The sequence below is a fragment of the Phaenicophaeus curvirostris genome, chromosome 5 (assembly GCF_032191515.1).
Source record: "Phaenicophaeus curvirostris isolate KB17595 chromosome 5, BPBGC_Pcur_1.0, whole genome shotgun sequence".
NCBI lineage: Eukaryota > Metazoa > Chordata > Aves > Cuculiformes > Cuculidae > Phaenicophaeus > Phaenicophaeus curvirostris.
Window position 1 is genome coordinate 12,190,788 of NC_091396.1, and position 27,814 is coordinate 12,218,601.

Sequence of the window (27,814 nt, forward strand, 5' to 3'; positions counted from 1 at the left end):
TAGTCTTTTATAATTTATTTATTAGTGTAATGTTGAATGCTTCCACAAGAGGCAAAAGATAAACATCAGTTAACCCAGGCACAGAAAGAAAAAGCAGTTTTTACAGACATCCCTTCCCCCACCAAACTTCCTTCAGACTTTAATTTTAGCAAGGCAAATAGAACAGAAAGGTTCAGCCACAAGTAAAGAACAATGCTAGAAGGTAAGGTAGCTCTGGGGTGAGAAGAAAAAGTAGCAGAAAAATGGCTTAAGTTTGCTGAAGTAACAGAAGGGAAGAGCATCACTGGAAAATGTTCAGATATGTTGTGACCATCAAATAACCATGATTGACTATTCCAGGTCAAAGTCTAGAATGCTCTGAGCTAACAGATTTAAAGAAGTCTTGAATAATGTTTGAACCTTAACACCAATGAAATGGTGACAGATTAGGATATTCTCCTGTTCTGAGGCAACACCCACCCCAATCACCACCGACAATGATGTTCTTGTCCCATTCTGGTTGAGTAAACATAAGCTGTGGTGTAAGGTTAGATCTCAACATTTTCACAGCGGGAGTCAGCAACTGTTCTTTCTTGTGTTTAAGTAAATGTTTACAACAGTAACTGAGATGTCACTAACCCTTCAGCCCTGCATCTGCCCTGCGTTACATTCATATCCAAGACCACAAGGTGACTTCGAGCAGCTGTGCATTGGAACAAAAGTGCAACTTCAAAAAAGAAAAGAAGCTAAAGTTTTAGAACTGAACTTGAGAATCAATAACTTCTTAACTTAAAAAGATGACCAGAGGAGATGTAGTTGTGGAAGCTTGGAAGGATGTGTCTTTGTTTCTCTAACTATTGGCTCAACGTATCCTTAAAAGCAGCACCGAAGGAAGCACAGAGAACAGAACATGTGGTTGTGGCCACTTGTGTGTTACTGTTACTAGAGTCAAAATCCTGATTACTGTCCACTAACTGAATATGCAAATGCAGTTTGGATTTTTTTCTTTAATAAGAGCCACAGACATTTTAGAACCTGATGTGTTTGAGGTAAGGAAAGCTGAAAAGGTATTAAATGTACACAAATTTAGTATAATATAAAGAAAACTAAGAAATCTAAGTAAGTGACACCAAAAGCAGCACTAAAAGCAATCTTCAGGTGAAACAACCCAAGAAAAGCACTGTATATTAGAAGACAACACTTAAAATTTAAATTCTTCAACTAAGCAAGTTAGCTTGGTTGTTTAGCCTGGATGCAGAAGCTTTTCTCAGGTAAATAACACTATGTTGATAATTTATTAGTAAGTTTTACTAATGAAAACAAGTTGCCTGCATTTTATGAAGTTAAAATGCTTGAGCCACTGTTTTCAGATTTCTTCCTAAGAAAATTACATTCGCCGATCCCAGTAACACATTATATGAGCTGCTAGTGTTTCTAACAGCGAGGCCAATAGGCATTGTTGACTACAAACTGGACAATTTTACTATCGTACAGTTGAGCAGTGTAGCACGGTTTCACACGATTTTTAGCTGCACAAGGAATACAAAATCTGGCACTAGCTGACCACTGCAGACGTGAGGCCAGGTCACTGAAGAGCTAAAGGCAAATGTCCTGTTTGCAACCATATTTTGGATGAAGAACAACTGCAGTCACTGCAGCTCCATACACCTGACATGGGCTCACTGTAATGCTGACTGGATGGCCAGGACTCTGCTCCTGTGCCTTGGTCTCCTTCAGAGCAGCCTTGCTTCCAGGCTGCTTCCTAAGGGTCTTTTGGTTTTACCGCTCTTGTGGGGCTCTCGTAGGGCTGCACAGCTGTAGGAGATACTAGGGAATTCCTCCTTCCCTTACTTTGGTGCCATCTCCCTGCAATCAACGTTCAGGACAGCAGGTATGTTGAAAAAGTGTCCTTGTAGCTATTGCTTTGAACTGCCACAGCCTGATGAGAGCATGTATGTCTTCAATGCATGTGTACGTGTACACCACTAATAAGTTGTTTGGTACTGGTGATGTCACCACTGCTATTTCTGGCTCTGTTTACAAGGGGAAGGGAGACCTGATGAGCTCTTGCAAGGAAGTATGTAGGTGCCCAAACCCTAGGAGAAGGGCTTGGCCTAAGAAATTCAAGTGGCACAAGATGTCTGATGCAGTAAAACACGCAGGGTTCCAAGTTTAGTGAAGCCTAATTGGCTAGTATTCATTTGCTTTTTGTGCATTCATTCTGTATTACTGTTCTAAGATGCCTAACTTCCCTGTGCATAGGCTCAAGATCCCAGCATGGGGATCCCAGCTTACTTAATTTGAATTAAGTAGTGAAACATTGGACTTGCGGGCATCAACATCCTCTGCTGGCCCTAGCCTGGAGTCTTTGTTGGTGTGAAAGTGCATGCAGCTTCTACGATAATACATAGGTGCTATCATGTTATTACCTTTACTCTTTTCTGAATGAGTAGTACTGTGCCTTAAAAAGGATGATCAGATAGAGAAAAGATTGAAAGGGATACATATTCCAGTAGGTGTGTTTTACTATCCATTCCTTCATAAATAAAAGGTTTAAGATAACATGATTTGAAATTACATATTTCAAGTGGGCTTGCTTCTGTACAAATAGACAGTTTGACTTCTTATTCAACTCTGACTAAAATACAAACTAACACAAATGCGTAAAAAGGTGTCAGAAGTAGGACCAGAATCCATGTCTGGAGTTTCTACCACTGATTCATAAGAACACTTCCTTTGCTGGAGTAAAAAATATCTCTTTACACACAACCAAAATTATCTGCATAAATTTCCAAATAGTTCGAACTGGCATAGCCACATATTCCCATTACAAAGCAATAAAAAAGTGTTCTCAACTTTCAAGGCAAAGTTTTCATGATGTAATTAGACTCACTATGTACAATAGTGATGATTTTGACACCATGTTTTCTACTTTCTAGATTAAAAAACATTGATCTGCTGTTCTTCACAGACATCCTACGTGACAACAGGAAGTAATTAGCCATTAAACAAGACGACCAGGTTTTGTTTTTTCTTGTTTTCTAGTATAATGGTGGAAACATTAAGATAAAAACTGTGTCAGAACACCTTCCAGAATGGAAGGGTAGGCTCAAAATTATGCACTCCATACAAACTGCTAAAGGGTTAAACTTGCAAGTGCTAAAGGCCATGATTGCTAGAGACTGGCAGGACAAAACCAGGTGCAGGTATAGTGTCTGCATCTGCAGAATGCTAAGGTGCATATCACAGGTGCACTGTGAACAGTCTGCTTTTCCAAGCTACAACACAGCGCACAGTTAAGACAGTAGGAAACAAATATTACATGATTCTGAGTTTGCATTTAATATTTACAGCGATTTTACAAAGCCTAATGTCTGTAGAAACTCAAATTTTTGCCATGAGAACAATGCAGTAAAAGATAACAGCAAATGCCGTTTACCTCCCACAGAGACTCTGTTTTTCTCTGTACTGTTCAGTTATGTCATTGAAGACAGATGATTCCATGTTAATTAGCATCTTATCCTGCTTAGGAGTGAAATGCTCCAGTCTCTTTGAGTTTGTAGCTACTTTGACAGAGTAGAAATCTCGTCTGTTCTCATAGCATCAGACAGAAAACTAAGTTCATTGCACAGTGTCTCGTACCTGAAGGCCATCCGGATCTGTGCAACATTTGTCTTTCGAATGTCATTTCCCTCAGGCCCTTCTTTACAGTAATTCACACCTAAGAATTTCTGTTTTTCCTGTGAATGGGATTAAACACACAGATGTCAGTTCAACTGTTTTCATTTACTGTACAACTGAGAATTTGTTAATTGAATGACTCCAGTGCAAGTGAAAAGAGAAGTTTCAACCCACTGGCCATTGAACTTTACCTCAGTCTTCACCAGTTCTGGAGATTTTAAGACCAAAGTTTACATATGTAATTACTAAGCAATGCACTCATTCTGGGTTGCTAAAACCTTATATGCTAGTTTTTGGTCTTCACTACTACATCTTTCATGTGAGAGGTAAAAAAAGGCTTAGGTTTCTTTCGTTAAATGTTGCACAAGAGGCAAATTAGCAGTTGTCACTAGAGAATATTGGAAGAAACAACAGAACATCCTTATAAAGCCACTTCACATACCAGGTCAAGAGGAATGTTTGAAAGGCACATAGAAGAGAGGGTACTCTAAAATAAGTCCTAGAGAAAGCCATGGATTAATTTTAAACCTAAAAGGGAATTTTGGGTTTAAAATTAATCTGCCTATGTAAACCAGAATATTTTCTGTAGTACTCCCTTCTAAGCAAAAACACGGTGAGCTTGTGAGAGGCAGTTTGTTTTCACTCAATGCAAGACATGATGTATAAAATTACTTGCAAAGGGATATCTCACACAAATAACTAAAGGTTGCGGACTGGAGACAGAGCTGAATATAAAGAGGCACCAGGCCTCTGCATGTTTTTGGAATTCCAAAACAAATATAGTGAGGAAAAAAGTAACATTAATACTTCTTTTAATGTAAAAACTGCATAGCAGCTAGTTTGTGAATATTTCTGGAAAAGAGGCTAGGGGTGTGCACAAATACATCACATAAGCACGTACTGTTTAGGTTTCAGACTGTTGACGTCTCAGATCCTACTTGCCTTAATATTCACTAGAGATTTTTTCAGCCATAGTTACCTTATCTGACAATCCACTCTGTAGAACGCTGTTTCTTGCTATTTCACACAAGTCACAGGTACTTAGTTTCCACACCTGGGCTGCAATAGCATATTCTTCCATGAGAGCTTCCTGCATCACCAAAATACATATAATATTAAATTGTATGTAAATATGGTGTAAATGGAGATATGTACTCATTACTAATTCAGGAATTTATACATGCTCTTTAGACAGCTGTGAAAAATTAGAGGTTTAAGACTTTAACATCACAATTACTAACAAACAGAACTCATTATTTCAAATTTCCAAAGAGCAACTGTTAAATAATTAATAGGTACCGGGTATCCAGTTATCTTAGTCTAAGAAATTGCAGCCTGCAGCCCAGATCCTTAGGGGCATTTATTAGGCAATTTCTAATTAGATCCCTGGGTACATAAACACCTTGGAGGATCCAGTTGTAAATCTTTACTGAATATGTACATAGACAGCAAGGCAATTTCTCTCTTCTGACCTTCCACGGAAGGAGGTTGGATCTGATTCTACTGGGCTGTCACAGCTGAGATCTTCCACACTAGGTGTAACTCAGCTGCTGCTGCATCACATCGTGCAGAAAGCCCCTCAGAAGCTCTCTCTGTTTTCTAGCAGTGGCATGTCACGGGCCACTAGGTGAAGCACCCCAGCACTCAGCTTGTCCTCAGAACACAGACAACTGAGCAACGTGCAGGCCACTCTAAGGCAAAGCATGACTCAAATCAGTGACAAGTATAAAATTAGGGCACCAAAACCAGCGACCAGGCATTGCTGTCCTGCCAGGTCACCCAAGGGCAAGAATGAGTTTCAGTGCACTGAGCAAACAGCTCATACATCATCTTCAGAGATTCCACATTGTGTTTTTGTTATGCACTTCCCCAGATTTATTAGTAAGGAAATTGGACTTTCCTGGCACTCTAGAGGATTGTTTATGAAGGCTCAAACCTCCCTTCAGCCTCATCCTTCATTCTATACTTCAACAGCCAACACTGGAGAGGCAAGAGTACAAAAGAAACATAATTAGGAAATTACACATTTCCCTCTGAAACCTAACAGTGAGCAGTGGACTGAGAATGAGGAAGAACAATGAATGAAGTGACTCAAAGACATGAAGCATCATATCCTAAGCAATGATACAAGTTGCTTTCAGGTCCTGGGCCTATGTGGTACCGTTGCTATATTCAAAGACCAGTGTTTTTTGCAATTCTTACCTTTGTATAATGAAACTGCATAGGATCATCTGTGGAGAGAGAGACGTGAAGTCCCTTATGTAGAAATTCCCGCAGCGGATTTTTTGAGTACTCTAGGAACAGGCTGTTGTTACTGAGTGGAGACATAGCAATGGGTATTTGTGCAAGATAATAAAGATACTGGAGGACAGGACTCTGCAAAACATAACATAGTCAGCATTTAATGGTACTATGGCATAATGAAAACAAGAAGAATTTCCCTAGGATAAAATGGAAACCGCACTACGGAGGGAGAACTAGGACCAAGATAACTTAGGTTGACACTAAAACTTTGACTTCATTAGAAAATACTTAAAAGTCTGAATTTTAAATGTTATGGATCTATATAAAAATAATTTATATTCTTCATCATACATGTCATATCCTTTTTAAAATGATGGTGACTAATATTACCCCAGGTTAGTAAGTATATGACTATTAAGGGCCCTGTACTTGATAGTAAATGCATTGCTTCCCCCAGAACCAAAGTCACAGATAACAGATCTGTAAGAACCGCAAAACAATTTGTTATTTTCAAAACTGCAGTCCAATAGGTAAATTTTATGAGCAGAAGTTTCAATTTATTAGAAGACATGGTGCTGTTGCACGTAATATAAATAATCTGTGGTCACCTCATCTTTATTACTATTTTTGCCTTAACCAACCTGTGAATCTAACAAGTCCCTTTATTATCATTATTATTGTTATCTGCTATGCCTGGTTATCACACCAGACTAAGCAGAAGAGAAGGAAGAGGAGAATGCTTTGGTCACATACAGCCTGTCTGGGTCTAATTCCAGGAATTACTGGTTCTGAGCATAGCATCACACATGATTTTAGGCTGTTTTTTTCTTTGTTCTTGGATCTGTTGAAAAACACAGAGAATTTTCCAGCATTAACCAGAAAATCCAATTTATAGGAGAACTCTTTCCAAAAATGTACAATAATCACAGTGCAAGTCTGCCACCCACTGACCAATTATTTTGATTACAAAACAGTGGCCTGGGAATGAGTTGTGTGATGTTTTTTATTAAATGATATGCATGGAATGATAATGTCTGTCCTGTCATAACAATCAAGTTGTATACAAAATACTGATGTGTTATACAGCTATATTAAATTTCTTGATCAAGTTATCTCATTTACTCAAGATGTAAATAATCAAAACCTTAACAAACTTCTGAATGAACCTTGAAGTACAGGGATGCCAGTCAGGGAAAATGAACTTTGTGCCTGCACAGAAGAAATGAGAGCTTTCCTTAAATTCTTCTGGGACCTAAACCAGAGAGCAGTCTAGGCAGTTTTGTCTTTATGTGTTATGTATTTGTGTTTATGTATTTCAGCTCTCCTTGGCACAACCAAAAACAGGTGCTGCCAAGTCCTTGAAATATCTGAGCAGTTGATCTTTCCTATAAAGACATAGCTTTAAAACTTTGACTTAGGCAAAGCTGTAGTTTTTTGTAGCTTAAATAAGAAGTTCAGCTGCGCTTATTAATTTCTGATGAAAGTGAAGAGTTACTTGTGCTTTGCTAAGAAAATTAATTTTGGGCTGCCCAGATGAAGTCAATTTGGTGACTGCTGTTTGAACCAGTGGCTGATGTCTAAGCAGACAGTGATTAGTTTAGGGGAGCAACCAAGCAATACCTTCTTTAAGAGCAATCCGTGTGAAATGTTGTCTGCTGTCAGAAAGGCTGATACAAGGTGTGTGATAGACCCAGCTTCTCCACAGTGAGGTCGAAACAGAAAAGTACACATGCCTCTTTCCCTGAGGAGATTAAAAGCAAGTTCCACTAACAAAAACAAACTATGCACTGTTCTTCATCTATTTTGTGTATAATTATCATTAATATGGGAATTTAAAAAAAAAAAGTTACATATTCTTATACAGTTTGACGTGACATCAAATCAGGCCTGCTGGTGCACAGCTCTCAAAAAGGGTAGGTCCCTCTACCCAAGCCCCTTCCACCACCTGACATATTTGGGTCTTCCTTCTTCTTTTCTTCCCTAGTTAAATCTCATTTAGCAATTGTTTAGCTACTGGGTGAACAATTATTGAACTGATTTCAGTTGAGGGAACTAGCAGGTGGAAAGCTAAATGAATGGATGCAACCTGTGGCCACATAATTCCAAGGCTCAAAATGAGGGAAGAAGTGGAAGCATATTGCCAGGAGTTAGCTAACACTCTCTAGCGTGATGGCAACCTGCCATCTCACCAGATTAAGTGTAGCATAAAACCACACCCTCAACAGCACAGAGATGATGTAGGAGTGGTATTACAGTAGGCTTCACACTATAATTTCAAGAATTATTTTATCATCTATATTAAAAACTAGGTTATAATGGATTCTGTTATTCAGTGCAGACAAATCTCCTGCAAGTATCTGGAGATGTTCAAACCGACGAATTTCAACAAGGACTGCTAGAGAGAGTATAAGGCAGTTCTAGGGCAGATGTTTAGAAATGTTTCTCCTGAAAATAGATGTGAGGATGTAATCCATCCTTGCTGACTTCGCTAAGACTACCAAAAGTATAAAACAGCAATGTCTCAGACGCTCAGTATGTTTAACAGGGTGAACTGTTTTACTGACTCATTGATGAATTCTGTCGTTATCTCACCTAGCTGTAAGGGATATTTAATGATTATCTAGGGAGATTTTCAAACAGTAGTTGAAATGATCTTGAGGCAAAAAAGAAATGCCTATGTTCCAATAGAATCTCTGTCTTTACAAAAGATTAAAAAAAACAGAAACTACAGAGAACATAAAGAAAGTCAGGAGAAAAGGTTGACTTAGATGTCTGCTGTACTGTGTCCTTTCCATTATAGAACTAAAACTAACAACTAGTTACAACATCCAACTTAAGATGGATGTTTTCATTATGAGTTTTCATTATACAGGATGGTAGAGAAAGAAATTCTTGAGGTAGCAGTGGAAGAGAAGAAATACCATTTTGAAAGTTAACTAGGATAAGACCTGTTGAAATGTCAAATCTGTGCACCTCCTATAAGAAAATCCCAAAATATTTATTATAAATAATAATGAACAAAAACCTTGCAAGGTGAGCAATGACAACGTAATAGCAATGGAAAACCTCACCATGCCTCAATTTGAGTCAGTTGGGCAGATCACTCAGTGAATCAGCCACGTAGTCAGGAACATAACCTCAAGTTGAATTTCAGGCTTTACTGAGCCTGGTGGCAAAAATCTGCTTTTACACTTATGATCTCATATTCAGTCTCATAACTCCCTGTATTACTTGCCTAGACATCAGTCTCAAAAGCAGGAAAACTGAATGAGTCAACAAGCATGCTAAAATAAGTTAGCTAGATGAGCAGTTTATAATTACATTCTCCTTTGTCTATCTTTGATAACAGCAGCAGCCCTTAAAGCGCTATTTCACAACGTAACTTCATATCTCTTAAATTACCAGCAGAATGCAAAGTACCAAGGTACATTATATTTGGAAATCCACTGTGAATCTAAGCAAAGGTCAACAAGTCAATTTTGTGGGGTTTCTTCTTTTGTTTTGTTTGATACATTCAGGTTTAAGAAATTCACGAAACAAAAATACATACAAATGTCAAACCAAGATATTAATATGATGCCTTTTCAATTTCTGAGTATTTAATTTGAATTTGGTTTGCAGTTAACATTTTCAAAATAACTCATGTGCTCCTCTTGGACTCTAAAATAATTCAAGATAACCTTTGCTTCAAAAGATACATGACCCAGACACCAATTTAAATTGAGACCAAGATTGTCAATTTTTCTTCCTGGATGCTCGTAAAAGAGAAAAATTACTACTTACTTCCTAAGGTTGTTTAGCAACATGATGTTCACATACATATAATACAAATAATAGCTATATGGGGGATTCTTCTCACTGGTCCAGAGGTCAGGGTTAAGACTCTTGTCAGAGAACATATGACCACTATGTTTGGATTCATCATCAACACTGTCAAAGCCAGTCACCTGATGGGAGAAAAGATTCACAAAATCAGTGTTTTCAAGAAGCAAACTTAAACGTTACTTACTCTTGCTTCAGGCTTGCTTGTTCAAAGCATCCAGTCCTCTTGTTGCATCGCTTCTTATGCTACCAGTCCTGGTGCTCTGCCTTCCTCCCACGCCATGCAGGCAGCAGGAATCAGGTGTTTTCTCAAAGGAAGTTTCACCCATTTTTGCTTCTGAGATAAACTGGAAACCCAAGTGCACAAAAGCGTATCTGAAGTACTGCGTCCAGTTCTGGGCTCCCCAGCTCAAGAAAGACTAGAAACTACTGGAGAGTACAGCAAAGGGCCACAAAGGTGATTGGGTGACTGGAGCATCTCTTATGAGGAGAGGCTGAGACCTGGGTCTGTTTAGCCTGGAGAAGACTGAGGGGGGCGATCTTATCAGTGCTTATAGATGTCTAGGCGGTGGGTGTCAAGGGCCAGGGCCAGGCTCTTTTCAGTGGTGCCCAGCAACAGGACAAGGGGCAACAGTCACAAACTGGAATACAGAAAGCTCCACCTGAACATGAGGAAAAAGTCTGTTACTGTAAGAGTGGCAGAGCCCTGGAAGAGGCTGCCCAGAGAGGCTGTGGAGTCTCCTTTCCTGGAGATACTCAAACTTGCTTGGACACGTTGCTGTACAACCTGCTCTAGGTGAACTTGCTTTAGCAGCGGTGTTAGATTGGATGATCTCCAGGGGACCCTTCCAGTGCCTGCCATTCTGTGAAAAGCCTTCATGCTCCTGGAGAGGGGGCACAGGCCTGCACAAGTCCCTCAGATCCAGATTGTAAGACTTTAAACTCATCTGCTTTGCTCTTTGAAAAGCAACTGCAAGCCAGTGGCTCCCAGGAAACCTCAGAGTTGCGATTTGGGGCATATTCAGAAACATCTCTTTGCATCATGTCCCAGCAGCTACATCCTCACCTCTCTCCTGAGTCTCATCAGGATCTACACAACACTTCCTTTCAATTGCCCCATTTTTGGAGGCCGCTCCCAGAGGCAAGCTCAAAGTACACATCCTGGACTATAATGTTCCCTCTGCACAAGAGCATGCAAAAGTTTTTGAGTCATTCTTTATGGAGAGGAGCTGCTGTTACAGCAGCTATTTGACAACGGGACTTTGCCCAGCCTTTTATTCAATTTTACATCAGGACTTTAAAACAATAACACAAGTAATCTGTGGAGGAGGAAGGTATTTTAGTGTCTGGAAACAGCTGTGGACAAACAAAATTTATGAGTAGGAGAGGATCCATTTCATGTGAGACAGAAGATCCAAACATACTTACATATTTGAGGAAAAGGTGCAATTCTTTGTGGTCTTTGGGATTGATTGTTGCTTCAAACAAAGGTAGAAAGATGTTCTCCAACATCTTCCCAAAACTAGGCAGAATATTCTTTGACCTAAATATGTCACTGAATGGAAAAATAATATACACAGTTGTGATCATTCTTTAATCAGCTTATATTTTTCCTCCACTTTCATACAGGTATTTTCTGTTATTTGTATATATTCTACTCCTTTATGGAATTCAAGAGTTGATTTATTTGCATTACTAAACTGTATTTTAACTTCCCTTTGAATGCAGCTTAATTTCACCCAGTTGTAATTTTTGGTTTTATTATCTTCAGACTTACAAATAATTCACAGTAGTTTTGAATAGCTTCATAAAGGGTAGAGTCAAACCCCATCTCCTGTCCTCCACACCCAGATTCTCAGAAAAATTGCAGCAATAGTCAAGAATAAATTTTCCAGGCTGTTGCTTAAAAACAGAACTACAGGATGGCTTGTAAACCATCTAAAACATATCAGAAATTAAAACAAAACCTTGATATGATTTCAAGCTATTAAAATTACCAAGACCTCCTGATTACTTACTAGATTCTGGGAACCTGAATTATCCAGCGCATATGAGGGGAATAGACTTTATGCTTAATGAACCATTTTGCCAAGTTCAGCCATTCATCTGGAGACCGTCCATAAATGGATAAGCGGGGTTCTGTATACTGGTACTTACTTTCTTCTAGTTCACGGGCTACTTCCTATTAGGTAATAAGTACATTTGCTTTAGTAGGGACATGGAAGATCATTTACAGCTAGTCGTATATTTATCATTGTATTTTACTCAGACCAGACATTACTGTATTGTCATCTTTTAAAGATAATGAGTCTCCTGTTTATTGATCCATCATTTTATTTTAGGCATCTAAATATTCTACTAGCAAGCTACCTCAGATATCCTTCGAGTATAACTAACTTTAGCACCTAGATTTAGATGACAAAATGGTTGTGCAGTTATTCCTAGCACCTTTGTTAGACATAGGTTTAAATTTGGTATATCAGAATTAGGCCATTTAAACTGTGGTAAATGACTATATAACATATGCAGACCAATGGAGAATCTGATCCAGAATCTGTGGAAATAAGCAATTTTAAGGCTATTAATTATAGACAAGCACTTCTATATATCTGAGAAAAGCTGATACCTAGTTCATGAAAACTACTAATTCTTTTCTTGTAAGAAATTAATTTGAAACCTATGCAGGCATGCACAGACATAGATTTATTAGAGGCACTTCCCTATTATCTCCTCCTTCCCTAGCAGCTACAATTAGCCAACCACATCCTAACAAAATATTAAGCCAATGAATTGACCCTTGGCTACTCTCTATTAGTTTGAAACTGCACACAATTCTGCTTTGAACTCACATAAAGGTTATGTGAGTTTCTAACTCATAAAATTATTCAGAAAACAGCTGACTTAGCAGAGGTTCTTCTCTGATGAACTGCTAGAGCAAGCCCAATACCTGGAATCACTTAACAGTGGTGTTAGCTCTAGATAGAATTATGACATCATTTATCTTGTACAAACCTTCATTTCTCTGGAAAATATTTACCTTGACCATACGAGCAAAATATTCACCACCAATGTAGTTCTCAGTTTTCAAATACAAATCCCTTAGCTCACTGGCACCAACTGGATTGTACTTGGAATTGAATTTGTCAAATCGATGAAATGTTTGACGACCCTGGAGGAGGAAAAAAATAACCATGGTCTTAAGTAGAAACAATAGTTTATAAATTAAATTGCCTGACAATAAAAGGCACAGAAAAGAAAAAGCCTATGCAAACATACTTCAACCACGCAAAGTAATGCATGAGTTCAAATTCTGATATAATATGTTATCATACAGAAACTGCAGAAAGCAGAATTGCACACGTAGAAAACTTATCTTTTTCTCATTAATTTTGTCATTTTAATAGACTTACTGCATGGACATCTAAAGAATCTACAGTGAGGTCATAAGGGTCCATGTGAAGACTTTCGAAGACTTGCTTTAAAGTCATCTTCTTGCCTTTTTTCTCTGCAACAATCCTGTCGGGCTCCGTCTGATACGTGTGCTTAATAAACCTCAGTAAGTGTTTCTGGCTCATGCAAGCAGCAGCATGGATATGAGTATCAACCTGAAATCAAAAGTTTATTCATGCTCATCATCCATATACATAAACTTAAATTTGCACAGTATCTGTCAGTGACAACAATGAATAAAGCCTTCTAAAACAGTCCTTAAGTAACAAATGGATCAGCACCTAAGCAAGCCAAAACATTTCAGAACCCTAAGATTCTAGTCTTGCAAGAATTATGTAAGAAGCAAAGCTATAAATAAAATAGCTTCCTCAATTAATAGCTTCCTATTTAAACAAGAACATTTTCATCAAGTTAACATACATTACAAGTGCAAACCACAGAACTCGGGTCAGATTAAATTTTATACTCCCTTAAAGGACACCCTGAAACTTTAGTATCCTTTTATTTCATCCATGAATTGATGTTGTCTTTTTAGTTAGACTGTAGTTATAACCATCCTCTGACTGAAAGGACCTGGCATTCTCAGACATTTCCAAAGGCATAATTAATTTTTGTATTTCAGTCACATGAAACACCTTAGGTCACCAGGACAGCAGAATGTACACTTCGTGGATTTTGTCACTGTTTTTTCCAAGTTTAATTATAATACAGCGCCTCATAATGCTGACAGATTTCTCAGTTTCTTCAGGTCTCTTCACACACTAAGGGAAATGTAAGCTTCACAGAAGGGCTGAGGGTTCTTCAGTTTTTTGTTGAAGTGCCATTAAAAAAAAAATGTACAAGAACCCAAAGGGTTTCCACAGTTATGGTTTTCTTTTGCTCAGAAGTTTGTACTGCTATTTGAGCACAATCCAAAGAAACAACACAGATGAGATTTGGGAGTTGGTTTGTTAATTCAAGTTTTCCCCTTGGTATGCTGCTCCAGGATCCATTTGCTTTGAATTTCCTCGAGAAATTCTGATTGAACAACAAAACAGCTTAATGCATGCCATAGGTAAAACAATGAAATTACTCTACCAACAAATTCCTATCAATCTAAAATGAAAACAAACCAAAACAGTGTTCTGATGAGATTTCACAGTTGACACGTACTAAGTGCAACAGCCCTGGGGACAGCACAGCAGACCCTGAAATTGCCTTCAAGTCCAGGCTGCCAAGACCTAGCAGAAGCAGTTACAGCTCACCTAGAGGCTGTAGTGCTGCAGCCTGTCTGCTAAGCTTCCCATTTTCTTCCAGCCCAAGCCTCGCCTGGACACAGATGGCTGGGAGCACAGGGATGTGGTCACAATCAACAGACAGCTTCCGCTGGTTCTAACAATTGCTCGGTACTGGAGACAAGTTTTACAAGACTGGCTGGCAGAAGCAAGATTAGTCAGTCTATAATAAAAGTTTCAAGATGATATATGACAAGATGGTTCACATAATAAGTCTGAAAAGCAGCATATAGTTCTATTCTATATATTGACAGGAGATGTTTTGGATTAAAGTAACACTTCGCTGTGGTGTCTTGTGTGAAACTGTATGAGAAAGGGCTGTTCTGAGTAAGAAAGGGGCTTCAAAGCAGAAATAAAAAATAGTCTTGCTTCTGCAAGACACTAGTAATGCAGCTGTCAGAACGCACATTTTGCTGTCAGCTTTTAAAGGTTTAAAAAAACCCAAATACAACATTCCCAACAAATGTTAGAAAAATAAATAGGGGCTGGAAAACCCACACTAACATGTGATTGTAAAAATGAAACTTATTTGGTTTTCAAGGTGAAATTTGAGTTAATTTTATTAATTGTATACAGGTATTTGTACATCCAAAAGAAATCATGAGGCAGAGAGGGTCTTCTCAATCTCACGAGCAATGACATAACAAGATCTTAAGACTGGATGCTGACATTAAATACAAGTTCCAAAAAGATACTAACTACAGTGTGAACCCACTGCACTACACTTTTTAAAATGCAAGTTATTACCATTCCCAGAGATACACTCCCAACAAGAGCCACGTAGCCTGTGTGCAGGAAGTCACAATAGAAGGAATTCTCAGATAAATCAGCTACCAGGCACTGAACCTACATCTCTGCAAGGACTCTCATCCAGGACTCTTCTGTCCAGGCAACTGCAAAAACATGGATGTGTACAATGGGAGACCAGTGCATTCCCCCTTTGTGTAGTGACTATATCTACGGCTTTCAGATTCCACCAACAGAAATAGCTAACATCCTGTTCTGCTTTTAAGGATCAGTAGGAAACAGATCACAGAGCACCTGAATAAGTAACAGCCACCTTCCTGCAACAGAAACCTCAGCTTATGCTATGACATACAGTCCACAGAGACGCTACGGTATTGCTTGGCATGTGTAGTCATTTAATCTTCAGTTTATACATACAGAAGTTGTTGCAGACTTCATCTCCAAAGGCAAATTCATCTCCATGTGAATGTCAATAGCATAACTGAAGACCAGGATATAAGCTGAATCCTAAACATTAATTGTTAATCATTGCCTAGGTTAAATATGCTAGACAGTTTAAAGCTAAATGAAAATGCAAGAAATATTATTGTCTCAAAGTACACCACAGGAAGTAAATTACTAATGGACAGTAAACAATGCCATGTCTAAAACAGTAAAACCAGCTCTGACTAACATATTATTACACCCCTGAGAGTATATGTATAGACATTTGAACCCAATTGCATTTTATATATGTTTACTGAGGTTTATAAGCATCTCCTATTTTAGAAACAAATATTGTTTAATTGAAACTCCTCCTGGACCAGTGAAATACTACAAGCTACTAGGCTTAAAAATCTTATATGGGAGACTGAAATAAGAGTAAATAGATGCCCTATAAGCGCTAAAAATTCAGAAAAATCAAGTCATAAGTATAGAATACCAGGTACAGCGAATCTGAATAAACCCAGTTTATTGAATTTCAGAATACACTGGTTCCAGCAGTGGCTCAGCTACTGAAATTAATGAGTCTTGAAAAAAAACAACAACCCAACACAAAACGCTTCCTCTTTATTTAAGTCAACATGAATGCACTACTGTTAGGAGGGCAAGGACAGAAAGCAGAGACATCTTGTTTCCTTTGTTTGCTCTCGCAAGGGATCGCATGACATACCAGTAACTGCATTTCTTTTAAGGTCCTGCTTCCCTTTGAGGAATAAGTCTCTCAAGTGTGCCTCTGCGAGTTAGTAAGCTCCTGTGAAATCTTCTCCAGCCCCTACAACCATACCCCACTCTGTGGCTGAGCCAGCCACATCAGCCTTATTCTCTGAGAACCAAGATTTTCTTTTATACTTCTTTCTCCTCCCTCTCTATAAATGTATTTATTTCCCAAGAGTAAAGAGATTCTCCAGGAGTCTCTTTCACGCTTTCTTCCCAGGCAATATGCAGTATTTTGGCAAGCTTTTTTAACTGCCTCGTATATTTTGACCATTAGGTAAGTAGCAATTTCAATAACAAGTCCTGTAGAGTGTCACACAGCTTTTTCTTCATTGTTTTTCAGAAGAAACACGACTTTTTGGAAGCTTTGACCTATCCTAGCACGTAATTAATTAGTATGTATGCTTTTGTGCATTTTCACAATTGAGGGTGCAATCCTATCTAAATGAAGTATCTAAACACAGAATCCTTAGACGTTGCTCATGTAGTCAGATTACGGATCGTTGGGGGTTTTTTTAATTATTTGAAATTTTATCATGCTAACAAATTGTCACTAATTTCATTGTTATTTATTATGAAAGACATCTAAAAGAATTTCAACAGATTGAGTTCACAGAAGGGTGACAAATGCCCCTTTTGCCTCCTCCTTCCCCCCAAAAAAGACAAAAGCAGCTCCATTTTAAGCTGTTATTATTTTATTCTTCACATAGTACATAAAGTAAACTGAGGCTTTTATGGGCCACGAGTAACAAGGCCCTACCACTAAGTCTCATTTGCTTCTGCCTGCAAACACTCTGCTTGCATTTCCGTATTTGTCACAATGTCACTCCAGATCAGTTTCCCCTTGGTGGAAAAAAAAACTTGGCTGCACGCCTGTTTCTGTTGCAGTTCTTGCTCTCCCCTCCCCCGGAAGGAAACCTTTCCCTCAAGGTCACATTAATCTTCAATGAAAAAAGAAGCACAATGACTGACAGAAGCCTATGGTAGAACACATAATATGCCTTCCCGGGACTCACCTTTTTAACAAATGAAAACAATTGTTAACACAAAGGTTTCCTTAATTCTTTTGACTCCATCAGCTCATTCAAGCAGTGGTGGGCATCCCTTTACTTGCAACCAAAGGATGCTAGAATTCCCGTCACTCAGCAAGTCTCCATGGAATGAAGCCAGCCTGCCTTCCTCTGCACCTTCTCCGTTCAGCCTAGCCCTTTCCTTACTGACGTGACCACCCATGCCATTCTGCCTTCAGGCTTTGTGGATGAAACGCTTATACTTCTCAGTCCAGATGCTTACACACGTGTACAAGTTACAGCTTGAAGGAGTTCCCATTGCCCTCCAAATCATGTCTCACCAGTACCAACTTCCCTAGACCACCCTCCCTCCCTCATCTTCTTTCATTATCTGCCTTTCCTTCCACCAATTCTCAAATTGCCACATCCATCTCAAATGTATTTTATGGATACTTGTCTGTGCACACAAGAAATAATGTGTTGCAATGAATTAGGCATATGCTCTAGATTCAAAGCAATAAGTGATAAATCCATCAAAAGCAAATGCCAAGGGCAGCCCTTTCAATGACATCAAACTTTTCCTGTGAATAGACCAGTAGCATCCACAGCTGTGAAATCCTTGATTTTCTAAACACATGCACATTAAGTCCGAAATACTTCTACCCCAAAAGCTATGGGTTTCATCAACTTGACAATGAATCCTCTGCAGCCTTTACTTCAATGCTGGGTTGAAGGGAAATCATTCCACATGCCACTGCTAGATTCCCTGCTAACCAATATATTCACACTGCATTAGCTTTTCAGACAGGATGCAACAGCTTTATACAATGAGCTTTACTTTTTCCTTGCATCTCGAACAGGCATGAGAGGCAGAAGACCCAAAATACTGTGCCCTAGGGTAATGCAGCAATGCTCCTGGCAGCCAAAATAGTCCCTAGAGCTGGGCATAGCCCCTCAGAAGCTTTTCTAATTCATACTTAAGCCATTTAGAGCAACCCAGAAACCCGCAGAGACAGGAGATGTGAATCCCTGTGTCTCCAGCTTCTTGTTCAGCTGTACTCATGGCAAAATGCACAGAATCAAGCCCTACAATATTTGTATTCGCATAAATACAGAAATACACTGCCATGAAGAGAAATTTCTGTTTTCTGTTCTTTTAATTCCTAAAAGAAAGGATAGAAGCAAAGCTTTCTGTCTGGTCTCTACACAATGTTTGTTCTAATGATTGATGGCTTTCTGCCTGATTATTCTGTACTCACAAGACTGAGGACAGACACAAGAATTTACCTCAGCATCTCCGCAAAATAGGAAGGAAGAAGCAGTATACACAAAACAGCTTTACTGCCAGTTAACAGCAGTAAGGCACCGTTACACGCAATGCTAACAGAGGTGCACAGAGCCATTCCTGTCCTTTGAATCTGATGCTAACCCATAAGCTTTCCCTATTCACTATCACTTTCAGTTTATATGATGAAACTGAATTTCATCTCCAGTAGCTACTGGGGAGGGAAAAGAGAAAAAAAACAAACAACCTCAGAATGAATCAAAGTTCAGAGAAGTTAAGGTATAGATTCATTGTTTACTCACCAGGCTTTTAATTATAAGTTTAAAAAGCAGACATCTGTTAATTTCATTCAGTATTTTGCGAGACCTATAGAATTTAGAAATATATAAACCTATTCAAACTTGCTTTGTGGAAAGTAACAAGTGGTATTTCAACCCTGTGGTCACAAACAAAAGCTAGAATTTACTTCCTCTTTGTCTAACCAATGCTTAAAAAAAAAAATCTGTTCCAACAGTCTAGATCAAATGGTTTGCCATGGCAGCAATCAGCTACTGCAAAACAGAATTCAGCAGAGCTGTGTAAGCCACTCTAGAAACCATGTTCCTCCACGCAGTTACCCTGGCCTGAGCCAAAGCTGAGGCCAGGCATCTGAGCTAGTGAGTCTGTAGACAGAAGAATAAGATGTGTTAAAGTCACTGTTATGACATACAGGTTTGGTTTGCTGACACACTGAAATAATGGTTAAAGAGAGAAACAGGCTGTCATATTTTCATCTTTAGAAAACTGTATCAAAACTATTTGCAGTGAAGGACACTTGTCAAGGCAGTGCATAAACAAATGTCTTGCTCCACCTTAAAAAAAAAGAAAAAAAGGCAAGAAACTCCCCCCTAGAAAGAACAATAGAGACAAACCAAAGTTCCTAAAAACAACAGCTCCAATACCAAGAAAGCACAGTAAGTACCTCCTGCAATTAGCATCATTTTAATAAAAGTAAAATAACATTCAGGTGTAGGTAATTTATTTTGAAAGTGTATTTCAGCTAAAAAAAGCTGAACTATCAGGTCTGAATTATCTGAGGCTGTTGGGCTCAGTGGTCTATTGGAAGCTTCACTCAAGAAAATCTCACATACTTGCTTTGGAAGGCAAGACACCCTAGTACACAAAGGCTAAAACTCCATTCTGAGTCTGTGTGCTGTAGAACTGTTATCATTACTTAATTTTATCCTTAACACAGGCAACTCAGAAGTTACATGGAGAATCTGTGTTGACTGCAATTTCTATGCATCAAGCTAAGGATCGTGGGAGAGCAGACTCGTCTTCTCTAAAGCTCGCATTCTCCTACACAGGCAATTGTCCACCTCCTGTGGGGAGCTAAGTGGAGCCAGCCACACTGTCTTACCACCTGTGGATTCTTGTCTGCCTAGAGGAATATTTGTCCAGTTATTAAAGGAGAATTTTCCAGTTCCAGCTTGATCAGTGCAAAACAAGTCTTTGGTTGCATTCTGGCTAAGTCCAGTAAGATATACACAAACATTTCTCTTATCAAACAGCAGCCTTATCTTGGGATTTATTAGATGAATTCATTGGAGGAGAATTCCTATTAAATCAGGAAAAAAGTGGGGAAGGGAGCAAGGAGAAGGGAAAAGCAAACAAAACCACTAACATCTGATGATCATGCCAGCAAATAACGCTGGCCAGCTTTCTAAGCACCTTTCTAAATGCAGTAATACATGTTCGCTGATTCATAACTGATTTAATTTTGGCATTTTCCATCAGTTACATTGGCTCGTTTATATAAGCAAACAGATTGCACCAGGATCTCCACACTAGTAGTGTCTGAGGGATGTAATAGACACCTTCACTAACACCTTTTTTGGGAGGTGAACCTTATTTCTTACTTTCTATATAGGCACTGTTTAGGATTGGCTAACAGAGAGACATCCTGAAAATATAGGCCCTAGAAATGTCTGGTTTATAGTATAAATCTCACTGCTGATACTGTTTCTAGGGAGGAAGCACTTTAAGGAAGTTACAGATCCAAGCATTACTTCAGTCAGCAAGGCATAGGGAAAACGAGATTATTTGGGGGATTACAGGAATCCTATCTACAGTGCAGTTTACTGTACATAGAAAGTGCTTCATAAAAATACAACTTGTAAGCTTGCTTCATAAAAATGCTACTTTAAGCAAGAATAACTCTATGCAGCAATTATTTTAAAGCAATAACCAGCAGTAGGAATGATCCCCGCCAGAGAAGAGCAAGTTTGTTCCTGCTTTCTTGAATGTGGATATTGCCAGAGGGGCAGTGATGCATATTTTGTGCTTTCAAACAATATGAATCCATTTGTAAATTTGCTTATTTAACAGTAGACAATTAGAAAATAATTAAGATATGCCCAGAGATATTGAACATTTGCTTTTAAATCAAAAGCTGAACTTAGCAAGCACAATCCTGTTAATTACAGTTTCTCAGTAATCAAATGGATTGTCTAGGCAGTTACATGGTTCACATCTCTGTCCTTCACACCTCTCCAGTCACCATGTGTTTTATTATCAACATCTCTGTCAGCTGGTGAAGTGTTTTATCTGAATGTGGCATGGAGTAAATATCTTGTCCAGGGTTATGCAAGAAAACTGTCAAGTCAGGAGCCCCTTTTCTGCTACCTGAGTTCTCCTTGAGTGACTTAGCTAGCAGATCCTCCCATCCATACGGTTAACAGATAAAAGTGTGAAATTCATTAGACTTTACCTAACAATCCATCTGCTTCTACCCTTGTGACAGTCAGGGATACATTCATCAAACAGACTTGTTTAGCAGATTTTGTATTTGACAGTTTATTACTGCAACACTAGCAAATATTCAGTAGCCACCACATTGGGCACTATAGGGAAAAGCCAAAAGGACTTTTTCATGTACTAGCACTAACCAAAACATAAAAAGGAGGATTAAAGCATTGATCTAAACTCTGAAGTTAGAAAATAAGGACTTCCTCTTCCAGTTGCATAGAGAATCAATGCAAAATGGGCATAAAGTGTTTAAAAACACCAGCAATAATTACTGCTTTGTGAAGAACTCTCACCTATCAAATTTCCTCTCAAATTCAGGAAAGGGAAGCATAACACTGTTGCTTCCATGCTTTGAAGAGAATGCAGCTCCCTTGGGTGTGAATATGTTAGGAAACTAAATCAGCTCCTTGATTCCCCTACCTGTCTCCTAATTACATCCCAGAGTATCTCAGAGACTGCTAAGAACATAATGCAAATTACAATCTTTCTACTTAATATTTCACAGGCGTTTTTCACCAGATACTGATGGCAGCAACAAGCATCAGCTCAGTTTCTGTGGGAGTTCTTTTTTCTTTTGACATGTATTTAAACACCTATTTTCAATATGAAGTCAAATTTTTATCCAAAATCTATGCAGCTGTTCCTACTACAGTCTAGTAGGAGTTACCTACATGAAAGCAGGAAAATGCACTTGTCTGTCTTTAAGTGAATTAATTAAATATCCATGTAGATATTTTTATTCGTAATCCAAGAGAGCTTCATTTGATTAACTCTGTTTCACTCCTTTAAAGCAATCTACATACAATTAAGCCACTTTGATTTTGAATAAGTGAACAGATAAGTTCAGCATAATCCATTTAACCCACTTACATTCAAGTTAATTTTCCTGGAGTACTCCCATGTGACAAAAAATTAATATTCTTAAAGTAATGTAGTTCAATTGAGTGGTATGCACACATCACTTCGTGCACATAAGCCACACCTCATACAAGAAAAGCGACATGGCTGGAAATCCTGCTAAAAACAATGTCATGCCTTTAGTCCTTTTCACACTTACCTTTCTCACATTATAAAAGTCTCGATGAGGATTACTCTTCAGTTCTTTAAATTCTGACATTTCATTTAACATCTCATGTAAGCTAAATTTAGATTCTAAAAAGTTAAGCCTCCGATGACAATATGTTTTTCTGCAAACGAAAAGACAAAAATTAACTGTAACTTAAAACTATTTGTATTTGGAGCTCAGAAACCCATCCTTCTTTTACCACTGGTTAACAAATGTAAATCAATATCCAATATGATTCAAGACCAAAGTTATTACTAAAACTTCAAACAGAACTCTACTTAACCATGTTATGTCATTTAAGTTGTTCAAGTTCTATTATCACTGTATCTGTGCATAAACTGCAGTTCTAGCAATGATTAATGGAGAAAGCACAAAAGCTATAATAATATTTGATGCCAGTTGGTACAACTGTGAAACTGTACTTCCAGCAGAGCAGATCACCTCATATATATCACAGAAACAACCTGTAATACAGACTTACTCAATATGGAAATGATAATTTAAAAAAAAAATCTCCAAAGTTTATTTGCTTTTCCACTGTGAATATAAGAGGCCAAAATAAGATCCAATATACTTTCAGGGATTTTATGCCTTAAAAACACGTATATATGGTGTAGAAATACTTCTTTTCCAAAATAATTTCTTGTGCTTTTCTTAGAAAAATCATGCTTTCTTTTTGTTCCTGCTTGCCTGCTCCTGCCTTCACTTTAATCTTCTATTATGTTTCTCATTCTATTTTTAGCCAATGACATGTTTTTTCTCTTCACCATCTGTCAATTCTTATTGAATCTACAATATTTTTGTAGTACTATTATATTAATAGCCTTCTTTTTCCTGCTTTATTGTTGACATTCTCTTCTGAATGGATACAAATCCCATTATGGATTTGAAAGTCTGATTCAAACATAGTCTTGCTATATGTGATACTGATCAAGATCTATTTGACCGCTATAGGAAGTTCTGGTTGGGTTTTTATTTAAGAGACAGAAAGACTGAGGACTAGGGGTGAGATTTCACCAGTTCAAGAATAATGAAGATTAAAGAACAATGGGTTCCTGATCTTCAAGCAGGCCCATGTGGGAAAGACAAATGACAGAAAAGCACTTGCTGCAAACAGGGAAACAATACCATATAAAGAGCTTATGCAACAGGATTACCAAAAAGGCTTTTTCCTTTTGGTTTGTGTGTATTTATCAGGGAGTGTGAATCAGCCTGAAAAAGCTGTCTGAAGAAGTGAAAGGAGCAGATGATCGCTCCTACATTCACAAAGTCGCTGAGTGTTCTAACATATCGTGCCACAGCCCTTCTCACTTATGGCTTCCAGATAAAGACTGCTGACAAAAGCTGCAAAAAGAAGGGTCTTCAGTATGACTTTTGTTTCAAGTTTTTCCCCATCTTTTAATCTTCTCAATATCTGTCTCTTAGAATAACACACTGAAAATGAAAATGCTTTTACCTGTTGCATGCTGTAAATAAGAATACTCAAGCTAGCTTTGCTTTGGAGCAGGAGCGCTGATAATGCTGGCAGAAGCATAGCTCTTGAAAAAGCGCTTAGGGAATGGGACAGTTCTGCTCAACCCATCAGCTTTGCCACTATTGGTGCACAAGGAAGACGGATTACACTGCAGGTGTCAGACACAGACTCAAAGGGAAAAGAATGCAGCAGGTGTGACCAACTTGTCATGCTGTAAGCGATAATCTCTCAAAGGCAGAGCTAGGAATACAGTGCTGGCAGAAGAGCAAATAGGTGGGAAAACCAGTCCAGATTCCTGCTTTGTTGCATCCTAAGCTGACTTCTTTTCCTTTCCTGGTGTTGAGACCATAAGAAACCTTAATGTTTCCAGTCGTCAGCTGGGAAGTAAACTTAAAAACTGAATGCATGTGTTTTCATTACGCAATGGACAAGGACATTGTCATGAGCATGGCAGTGACTGTACTAAAGTTGTTATATTTCTGGTTGTCAGAGACTTCCCACGAGTTTGATGATTCTGGGAAATTTCAGACCTACTTTGATTGCCCTGCACAGATGAGTTTTGCAGCACATAAGCAGTTAATTCACCACTGAAACAACTCAGATTGAACATTTACATTGCTGAGCTGTTCTGTATGCTATGCACATACATAGTTTCTCTTCCTGCAGCAACAGTTGAGCTGACCTGAAGGAGTTCCAGACAACTGTTTAGAAACCTCAAATTCAGCATAAGCCAGACAAAGTAAAAGAGGTGAGGTTCAAGTTTCAGTTCCCATGCCTCAAGAAGTTTAGTCACATTGGGCCAATTTCTTGCTTTTATGTTAACTGCTTCTCAAGTTGCCATGGATGATGCAAAGAAACTAAAGAAATTAAATATAGCCATATGTGGGGTTTTATTCCTCTCCTGTGATGCATTAATGCTTGAGAAGGGCAAAACAAAATGTTACTGCAGAATGAGTATTTTGGAATTAAGTTTCACAAAAGTGATAAGTATTAAACTAAAAGTAACCAGCAACCTGAAGGGGCAGAGAAGAAAGACAGAGAAACATACGTTGGACCATCTGCAATTAGAGCAAGAACGTGGCTCAGGTCAAGGGTATAGGTCTCCAGGTCGGGATATGGCAGACTCCGAGGCTCATTGAGTTCCATCATTTCTTTATTATCATAAACAAAAGGAATGCCACCTTTTATCTTGATAACATAATCCAAATTATCTGGAGCATCATCAAGATTGTAAGGATCCTCATTTTCTTCTGGGGGTGAATGCAAATCTGGAAATAATTTAACATTTAGAAGTAGCAGCTTACAAAAGAAGGCAAAATAATTACAAAAAAATACTTTGTTTCTGTAATGCTTCATTTTTAACAGATCTTAACACTTCCATTAAAAATCACCTTTCAGTTACTATAAAAGATCTCGTTACAACAGAGCTTTACTCTGACAGACTTTATTTGCAGTCCTCTCTAATCTAAGTGCTACCTTAATTCAAACATTATATATTAGGGTTCTCTTAACCAATGTATAGAGAGATTTAACATTATTCTTATTAGTGTATGATGGCACAAGTTTCAAAATAAATTTCCATAAGTATTTAAATTGGGATGGTTGAAAGTACAGCTGAGATATCTGAACAATGAAACAGTTGCTAACTTTTTACCCACCTTCACTAATTTCTTTTTACCTTCTGACTCACTTTGTAATTTTTTTAAGTTTATATTTAAGCACACAGTAATGCAGCTGTTCTCATACTGAAATATCCGAGACAAAAAAAACAGGCTGCGCACTACTTCCCCTCTGTCCTTCCCACTATCCAGTGAGCTAGACTACTGCATACATAATAGGACTGTTCCCTTTTTTTCTCAACCATTCCTGAATATAATTCACTCATGGTAGAGCAGGAGCAAAGCAGATCAGTGTAAAAGTGCTTCCCACTCTGGCCAAGGCAGTGGTTGTTTTGCAGATCTTTTGGGGGGGTTGGCTGGTTAGTTTTGTTGTGTCTTGGTTGGGGGGGTGATTTTTGTTTTGTTTGGTGGTTTGTTGTTGTTGCTGGTTGGGTGGGGTGTTAAAACAAAAAACTTCTTTACTTTTATGTTTAATTGCCTTTAAACAAAACCAAGAAGTGCAGAAGCCAGAGGTAGTACAAGAGAACTCTAGTTTTCCCCTCGCCTTCTGATCAAGACCAAAATCAGAAAGTACTAGAAGCACAGCTGAAATTTGTTCAGTAGAGTTTTGTAATCCCTTTACAAAATTACATTTTTTCCTGAGAATCAGGTAAACAAATACTTCTAGGAGATGCACCTTATGTGAACACTCAAACATTATCACTCATGGTACTGAAAGTTCATCGCTTCTTTTACAATATTTTACTAACGCAACTAGCATTTAAAAAGTGTCTCAATTTCATTTATGTCAACTGAACTACGTTCCTGTGATCAGTCTTATCACTGAGATTTCTTCTTTTGCCTGTTTAGTTAAGCCAAGACAGAAAAGTAATCAACCAGTCCTAGTATCTACCTAGAGCATCTGAATGTATATGTAATGAAGTGACACATTCTTAACTCTAAAATTCATGCCTATCTCACACAAACTTATGCTAATTAATACATTGTGTAATGAGATTTCATTGTGTCATAAGTTTAAAGCCATAACTGTAAAAAAGTTACTAAGCTAATAATAGCATGGAAATACCAAGCCTACCAACCAAAATATCTTTCCTGTCTTGAATATTCAGTATACTGTCCTCTTGACACTCTCTGTACAACACTCGAGAACATGTTAATTCACCCTCTTTCAGTCACTGAGCTAGAGCGTAACGGATTTAAAATGCCACTTTATGGTTCAGAACATGTTGCAAACAATACAGACTCATCTACAGCAGCATATCTGTACAGACCAAAGGTTGCTCCTCACAACCTAATCCAAAAGCTACTAGTACAAACAGTTTAATGCACAAGCAAAGTTTTCAAGACACAGCCCACCCAAGTGACAAACAGCATTTGTGTCATATATAGTGGGAAATATGTTCAACCTAATAAGCCTTGGTGAGAGATAAGTTTATTGATGAAGGCAGAATGCCCAATAAGTATGTCTATACAGCTTCCAATCTTGACCTGTCAAGTGTACCATGCCTGTGAAATTACTGACTCGGGGCTTGCTAACTGGCATGTCTGGACTGTGCTTCAATTTACAATGTAGATGAGCTCATAATCCCTTTCATTTCAGTGTGCCAAGATCAAGAGGAATGACTTCTCACTTTAAACCATCCCGGAGGAACGCAAGTGTACTACTTACCATCCCATTTGCTGCCAAAAAAAAAATAAAATAAAAGATCGATGAGCCCCTAGCATGTTTTTAGCTTTTGACAGCTTCAAAGTTTCAGATTAGATGCAGAATTTATAACTTAAGTCTGTCAATGATTCTCCACCACTTAATAACAGAATAAATTACAGAAGCAAAGACACTCAGAAGAAACTGTCACAAAAATCTACCTAACCTCTACTACAGCAGTGCATGGGTTTAATTCAACATTTTAAATAGAAGAACAAGAATATTCACCTGGATACACTTCATCTTCGACCTTCCATTTTTCATCTTGCATGCTGCACAAATACTGAGATGTTGTTCTTGGGAAGCGATGGTAGGCGAGACGTGAATACTTTTCTCGAATGAGAAGAGCTTTCACCAGGCTTTTGGCAGCTTGTTCATAATCATCAACTGTAACCTGAAAAGAAAGACTGGATAAATACTGACAAAAATAAACTAGCAGTTTTAGCAACAAACTGCATCCTCGCCCGTAACAAG

The 27,814-nt window shown here is 38.3% G+C and overlaps 1 protein-coding gene across 3 annotated transcripts in view; it reads right to left on the bottom strand.

Annotated features, from left to right (window-relative positions):
* The window catches only part of AMPD3 (adenosine monophosphate deaminase 3), a 34,310-nt gene continuing 6,496 nt past the window's right edge, over nucleotides 1-27,814 (bottom strand). For all 3 annotated transcript variants that reach the window (XM_069857589.1, XM_069857587.1, XM_069857588.1), the window contains exons 4-15: nucleotides 27,569-27,734; nucleotides 25,065-25,284; nucleotides 22,534-22,663; nucleotides 13,137-13,331; nucleotides 12,764-12,895; nucleotides 11,745-11,908; nucleotides 11,155-11,281; nucleotides 9,688-9,851; nucleotides 7,525-7,645; nucleotides 5,863-6,036; nucleotides 4,640-4,750; nucleotides 1-3,719 (exon numbers count right to left, since the gene is read on the bottom strand). In XM_069857589.1, the coding sequence (XP_069713690.1) occupies nucleotides 3,543-3,719; nucleotides 4,640-4,750; nucleotides 5,863-6,036; nucleotides 7,525-7,645; nucleotides 9,688-9,851; nucleotides 11,155-11,281; nucleotides 11,745-11,908; nucleotides 12,764-12,895; nucleotides 13,137-13,331; nucleotides 22,534-22,663; nucleotides 25,065-25,284; nucleotides 27,569-27,734 (1,881 nt within the window). In that variant the 3' untranslated portion in view covers nucleotides 1-3,542. The remainder of the gene's footprint in view (nucleotides 3,720-4,639; nucleotides 4,751-5,862; nucleotides 6,037-7,524; nucleotides 7,646-9,687; nucleotides 9,852-11,154; nucleotides 11,282-11,744; nucleotides 11,909-12,763; nucleotides 12,896-13,136; nucleotides 13,332-22,533; nucleotides 22,664-25,064; nucleotides 25,285-27,568; nucleotides 27,735-27,814) is intronic.